Source organism: Entelurus aequoreus, linkage group LG16 (assembly GCF_033978785.1).
Source record: "Entelurus aequoreus isolate RoL-2023_Sb linkage group LG16, RoL_Eaeq_v1.1, whole genome shotgun sequence".
Taxonomy (NCBI): domain Eukaryota; kingdom Metazoa; phylum Chordata; class Actinopteri; order Syngnathiformes; family Syngnathidae; genus Entelurus; species Entelurus aequoreus.
Genome location: NC_084746.1, coordinates 41,252,900 through 41,260,126, shown reverse-complemented (window position 1 = coordinate 41,260,126; position 7,227 = coordinate 41,252,900). Strand labels below are relative to the sequence as shown.

The 7,227-nt window shown below is 37.3% G+C and overlaps 1 protein-coding gene across 1 annotated transcript in view; it reads left to right on the top strand.

Moving 5' to 3' along the window:
* The first annotated feature begins 1,639 nt into the window (after positions 1-1,639).
* Positions 1,640-7,227, top strand: part of abhd3 (abhydrolase domain containing 3, phospholipase) — a 34,909-nt gene continuing 29,321 nt past the window's right edge. The window contains exons 1-2 of the mRNA XM_062023569.1: positions 1,640-1,831; positions 7,057-7,220. Of these exons, the coding sequence (XP_061879553.1) occupies positions 1,670-1,831; positions 7,057-7,220 (326 nt within the window). The 5' untranslated portion in view covers positions 1,640-1,669. The remainder of the gene's footprint in view (positions 1,832-7,056; positions 7,221-7,227) is intronic.

The following is a 7,227-nucleotide window of genomic DNA, read 5'->3' as shown; positions in this document are numbered from 1 at the left end:
GCCCTTTGTTTTCCTAGTCAAGTTTTTTACCTCCTCTGTGAGCGCCTTTTGTTTGTACCTTTTGTTTGAGTTTATAGTAATAATTAAACTATGTCTTTACCTGCACGCCACGTCCGTTCCAATTCTTTTGCACCACGGGAGAGCAAACCACGCCAAAGACCGAGTTATGACAGGGGTCACATTGAAATGTCCTTATTTTTGAAAGAAAAGCACTGTACTTTTCAATGAAGATAACTTTAAACTAGTCTTAACTTTAAAGAAATACACTCTATACATTGCTAATGTGGTAAATGACTATTCTAGCTGCAAATGTCTGGTTTTTGGTGCAATATCTACATAGGTGTATAGAGGCCCATTTCCAGCAACTATCACTCCAGTGTTCTAATGGTACAATGTGTTTGCTCATTGGCTCAGAAGGCTAAATGATGATTAGAAAACCCTTGTGCAATCATGTTCACACATCTGAAAACGGTTGAGCTCATTACAGAAGCTACAAAACTGACCTTCCTTTGAGCAGATTGAGTTTCTGGAGCATCACATTTGTGGGGTCAATTAAACGCTCAAAATGGCCAGAAAAAGAGAACTTTCATCTGAAATTAAGGCTATTCCACAAAATTGTTCGGGTGACCCCAAACTTTTGAACGGTAGTGTTTATATATATTAGAGATGTCCGATAATATCGGCCGGCCGATATTATCGGCCGATAAATGCTTTAAAATGTAATATCGGAAATTATCGGTATCGTTTTTTTTATTATCGTTATCGTTTTTTTTTTAAATTTTATTTATTAAATCAACATAAAAAACACAAGATACACTTACAATTAGTGCACCAACCCAAAAAACCTCCCTCCCCCATTTACACTCATTCACACAAAAGGGTTGTTTCCTTCTGTTATTAATATTGTGGTTCCTACATTATATATATCAATATATATCAATACAGTCTGCAAGGGATACAGTCCGTAAGCACACATGATTGTGCGTGCTGCTGGTCCACTAATAGTACTAACCTTTAACAGTTAATTTTACTAATTTTCATTAATTACTAGTTTCTATGTAACTGATTTTATATTGTTTTACTTTCTTTTTTATTCAAGAAAATGTTTTTAATTTATTTATCTCATTTTATTTTATTAATTTTAAAAAAAAAAGGACCTTATCTTCACCATACCTGGTTGTCCAAATTAGGCATAATAATGTGTTAATTCCACAACTGCATATATATATCAGTATCGGTATCGGCAAAAAGCCATTATCGGACATCCCTAATATATATATATATATATATATATATATATATATATATATATATATATATATATATATATATATATATATTGCATTCTATTTTAATTATTTTGAATTTACAACTGTTTTTGTACTTACTTTGATTATTATTTCTCAACTGTTTGTAAATGTTGACATTTATAAATAAAGGTTTATAAAAAAATAGAAATGAAAAGCACAAAGTAACAGAAAGACAGCCTGCTAGACTGCAGGGGGCGACGTCAGACGGTGAAACAGCACCACCCCTTGGTGAGACCTGCACATTACACGCTCCAGTCTGCTTTCCCTCCACCCTTCCCAGGTCTCCTTGACTTGTCTCCTTCAGTGCAGGCGGCGTGCAGGAGTCTCTGGCCGGCAGTGAGCACACAAGACACCTTGCAATGATCTCGCTGGACCTCAATTTCAACATTTTGACAAGGGACCTGTCTCATTACCTGGAGAACCAAGTCAAAGTTGGACTCCTCGGCTCGGGAGTTGGACTGTCTCTGGTGCTGGGTTTCAGCGCAGCCTACACCTGCTACTATCTCATATCCGTAGCCAAGGTAACATATGATTATTTTTGTAAAAATACATTGTTCAACCCTTTTTTGAACCGGTGTGTGTGTGTGTGCGTGTGTGCGTGTGTGTGCGTGAGTCTGTCGTGCAGCAGCATCCACCTCGACGCCGGGCTCAAATGTGCACATTTTGACACAGATTGCATCGCAAGACACACACACAAACCACTCTTGATATATATTTAATAAATACCAAATAATTATCTATCCATTCATGAATCCCATCAATCCAAAAACGCAGTTCACCGGATGTCACTGGTGGAAGACAAGGGAGAACCATGGCTGTGGCGAGAACTACCTAACTGTTCCCCTAGCGGCCGACTTGTGCTGTTACATCAGGGGTGTCAAACTCAAATAGAGAGTGGGCCAAAATTTAAAACTGAACAAAGCCGCGGGCCAAGATTGAACAAATTAACCTTTAACGTACTCTACGAGCTATCGTCACGTCCGCTTTTCATCCATTCTAACATCGTTCAGACCCAGTATGTGCGGCTTCTGTACGCACACACGAGCGAATGCAACGCATACTTCATCAACAGCGATACAGGTTACACTGAGGGTGCCAGTATAAAAAACTTTAACACTGTTAGAAATATACGCCACACTGTGGATCCACACCAAACAAGAATGACAAACACATTTCAGGAGAACATCCGCACCGTAACACAACATAAACACAACAGAACAAATACCCAGAATCCTTTGCAGCACTAACTTCCAGGACGCTACAAAATACACCCCCGCTACCACCAAACCTCCCCCCCACACACACACCTTGTAGCGTCCCGGAAGAGTTAGTGCTGCAAAGGGTTCTGGTTTGGTGTGGATTCACAGTGTGGCGCATATTTCTAACAGTGTTAAAGTTTTTTATTCGGCTACCCTCAGTGTAACCTGTATCGCTGTTGATGAAGTATGCGTTGCATTCTAATGTGTGTGCGTGCAGAAGCCGCACATGTTATGTGACTGGGCCAGCGCTGGCAGGCTGGCAGGCTGGCAGGCTGGCGATTGGAAGACTCCCGGGAGTATCGGCGGGCCAGCTTTAGTGTTAATTTGATATCGCCTCAAGGGCCAAGTGAAATTACACGGCGGGCCAAATTTGGCTCGCAGGCCAGAGTTTGACACCCATGTGTTACATCATAAAACAATTGTGCATTACAGTATTTAGACGAAAATGCCAAAACAATTTTATTGACAAGAAGTAATTTTATTGATTCAATTATATCCTGCATATACACTATTTCTACATTAAATGATAAATGGGTTATACTTGTAGAGCGCTTTTCTACCTTCAAGGTACTCAAAGCGCTTTGACAGTATTTCCACATTCACCCGTACATTCACACACTGATGGCGGGAGCTGCCATGCAAGGCGCTAACCAGCAGCCATCAGGAGCAAGGGTGAAGTGTCTTGCCCAAGGACACAACGGACGTGACTAGGATGGTAGAAGGTGGGGATCGAACCCCAATAACCAGCAACCCTCCAATTGCTGGCCCGGCCACTCTACCAACTTCGCCACGCCGTCCCCATTACTGTATATAATGTTCCTGTCAGTTGTTGTTTATTGAGTATGTCATAGTCGGCTCCACATCATACACGTCGTACATAATATACATACATATCTCCAGTGAACAGTCTTGTGCTCAATGGCAATATTATTATTTCACAAAAAAGGAAAAGAAAGTTGAATTAAGAAGTTCAAATTAAATTAAATTAAACGTCTCAAAAGGGTAATGGGAAGAAGTATTAACTTTTTGAATCCCCCCCTTTTTTACATAGTTACTTTACAGTGTTTCCCATAAACTGCCAAGATACCTGTGGCGGTGGGGGCGTGGCTATGGGCGTGGTCACCGTGACATCATCGAGTAATTTGCATAATTTACTACAATGATATGATTTTCTCTAAAAAGGCTCAAAAAATGTATACTTACTAATTAATAATAACAGTTTTGTTTTAAACGTCCATCCATCCATCCATTTTACAATATAATTACAACACTTTATGTACATATTTATATACAGATTTGAACAATAAGTTATTCACTGAAATATATTTTTTAATTGTGGTTCTTACAAAAAATATATCTTATAAAAATATAAAAGCTAAAATGTCTCTTAAAGCTCTGCCCCTTTAATTAGTGCATGTCAAGTCAAGTCAAGTCAAGTCAAGTCAAGTCAAGTCAACTTTATTTATATAGCACGTTTTCAACAACTTTTTAGATTGAACCAAAGTGATTTACAGGTTAAAAAAGCATGGAGCAAACAAAAAAAAAACTAAGCAAAAACAAAAAACAAACAAAGAACATAAACAATGAATGTGCTAAACAAGATAGTGCAAATGCAATACGGTAAAAGGGGTCGAATAAAAAGTTTAACAATTTGCAGAATAAAAAATAATAATAATAAAAATGCGACAAATTGAAAAATGCAACTAAAGCGAAGGGGTGGGAGGGGGGGGGGGGGACTAGAAATGGTGGCCTAGTGGGCGGACTCAGCTCGGGTCAAAGGCCAGCGAGAAGAGGTAGGTCTTAAGGAGGGTTTTGAAGACCCCCAGGCTCTGGGCTGACCTAATGTGGAGGGGAAGGCTGTTCCAGAGCTTAGGGGCGGCAACGGAAAAGGCTCTGTCCCCTCTGGTCTTTAGCCTGGATCTGGGGACCGCCAATAGTGCATACTAAATAATTTAACTTTAGCCTACTACTACAACCATATTATTTACCAGCAACATAAAGTGAAACAGAGGCAGAGGTGTCCTGCCACAGTCAGTAACAAATAAACAGAAAACAGTAGTGGTGGTAGATAGACACAAAGCTTCATCAAACATCTGATCCACTGAACAAAGAGCTCCAAAAATCTTGATCCTACACTTCTCTTTTGTAAAGTAAATCTGAACAGCCGATATGGGCATCTACATCAACTATATGATTTGCCTGAGAAGCTGGACAGGACAAAAAAAAAAATCTATTTGTGGCGGCCTTAATTCTTTCGTGGCGGGCCGCCACAAATAAATGAATGTGTGGGAAACACTGCTTTAACTAATATCCAGTTTCCTCTGAACCACATTTTATCACATTCATCTGGATCCACATAACTCAATTTGCCCAGAACAATTTGCATACAATTCTCAATACATCATCATAAGTGAGTCATACAAGTCACTCATACTCATATTCAAAATAAGCCTAGACCTCACTATGCCCAACCAAAATATTACATTTGTACAATTTCTTAAAACGCTCAATGTTTGAACAGTGTTTGAGCTCATCACTCAGGACGTTCCATATTTTCACCCCACACTGCAAAAAGTCAGTGTTCAAAAACAAGGAAAAAAAACCATACAAAAATTAGAGGTATTTTACTTGAACTAAGCAAAATTATCTGCCAATAGAACAAGAAAATTTGGCTTGTCAAGACTTTCCAAAACAAGTAAAATTAGCTAACCTCAATGAACCCCGAAATACTTTAAAATAAGTATTTTCTCACTAATAACAAGTGCACTTTTCTCGGTAGAAAAAAAAAAAATAGACCTTTTCGCTCAATATATTGAAAAATATTCTTAAATAAGTAAATGCTAGTGCCATTATCTTGACATAATGATATGCGCTCGGCATCATGATTTTTTTTTTCATGCTTGGAGTAAGAAATTATTACTTTAAAAAAACAGTTTTATACTTGTGAGTGTTAATGAAACAGCTTTGCATCAGTTGATATTCTAGTTTCAAGCATGTTTTACTCAATATAGGTCATAAAATCTCAGCAACAAGCTGTAATATCTTACTGAGATCATTTCGGACCAAAACCCTTAAAACAAGTAAAACACTCTAACATAAAATCTGCTTAGTGAGAAGAATGATCTTATCAGATAGAAAATAAGCAAATATCAGCCTTATTTGAGATATTTAGTCTTACTTAGATTTCAGTTTTTGCAGTGCACAGACTGAGACACAAAAACTTTTCCTTGTGCTAAGTGCTAAAGCGTGTTTATATTGTGTCGTTCCTCTGGGGTTATACCCCACATCCCTATCTATGAATAAACTTTGTAAATCTGCAGGCAATTGATAACTTCTTGCTTTAAACATGATAAGCCCTGTCAAATATTCTACTATATCAGGACATTTGAACAGTTTTGACCTTAAAAATAAGCTATTTGTGTGCTCCTAAAACCCCACATTATGGATAATTCTAAGTGCCCGTTTTTGTAAGATTGTTAAGGGATGTATGTTGGTTTTATAATTATTTCCCCAAATTTCTGCACAGTAACTTAAGTAAGGATGAATGAGTGAATAGTAGAGTGGCTGGAGGGATTTTCCATCTAGCTCTTGTCGTGCTTTTGCCAGCACTCCAATGCTTCTTGATCATTTCAAATGAATATATTTAATATGTGCTTTCCAATTCAATTTTTCATCAATTATTACGCCGAGGAATTTACTTTGCTCAATGTTAATCCCTTCAATCATCATTTTTATTTGTGTATTTATCTTCTTATTTCCAAATAGAATTACATTTGTTTTACTTAAATTTAGAGACAACTTGTTCCTTTTGAACCATGTTTGCATTTTCATCATTTCTAAAGTGATTGTATCAATAAGTCTATTCAAGTTACTATCAGAAAAAAATATATTCGTATCATCTGCAAATAAGACCAGCTTTGAGCATTTTGAGACATTACGCAGATCATTAATATATAAAATAAAAAACTTTGGACCCAAAACTGTTTCCTGCGGAACACCATATGGAATATGAAGACATGAAGAGAAACTGTCATTTAACTTCACAAACTGACGCCTGTTCTTTACTTATACTGTATATGTGTTATTTATTCATGTTCAACTTTGTTTATTATGTATTATTGTATATTAATGTATTTATTCAGCTTATTTAATGTATTTTTTCTTGATTATTTAATTGCAAAATAAGTTATCAATCAAAATAATAATTAGAAGTTGTATTTATAGTGCATTTTTTATCAGGAGATCCGTAAAGACAAAAATATTTGAAAAAAATCTCACTGGTAAAAAAAAGGGGGGAGCAGTTTAATGGTAGGAAAATGATCATTCATCTGACATTTGACTAAATATCCAATCAGATTTCATCTGTGATGTCATCACCGGGATTGCTATGATTTGTTTGAATAATAAACACAATCAGTGTTTTTTTCTTAATCAATGCTGATTTTCAATGTCTCATCATTGTTTTATATTTCGTTTCTTTTTTGCAGAAGCCGCAGCTCATTTCGGGAGGCAAGAAGTTCTGCCAGTTTTTGCGCGAGCAATGTCCCATAGTGTCGGAGACCTACTACCCCACCTTTTGGTGCTGGGAGAGCCGCATCCAGACTCTCCTCAGACCATTCGTCACAGCAAAACCCGGCATCGTCTATAGGAAGTAAGTC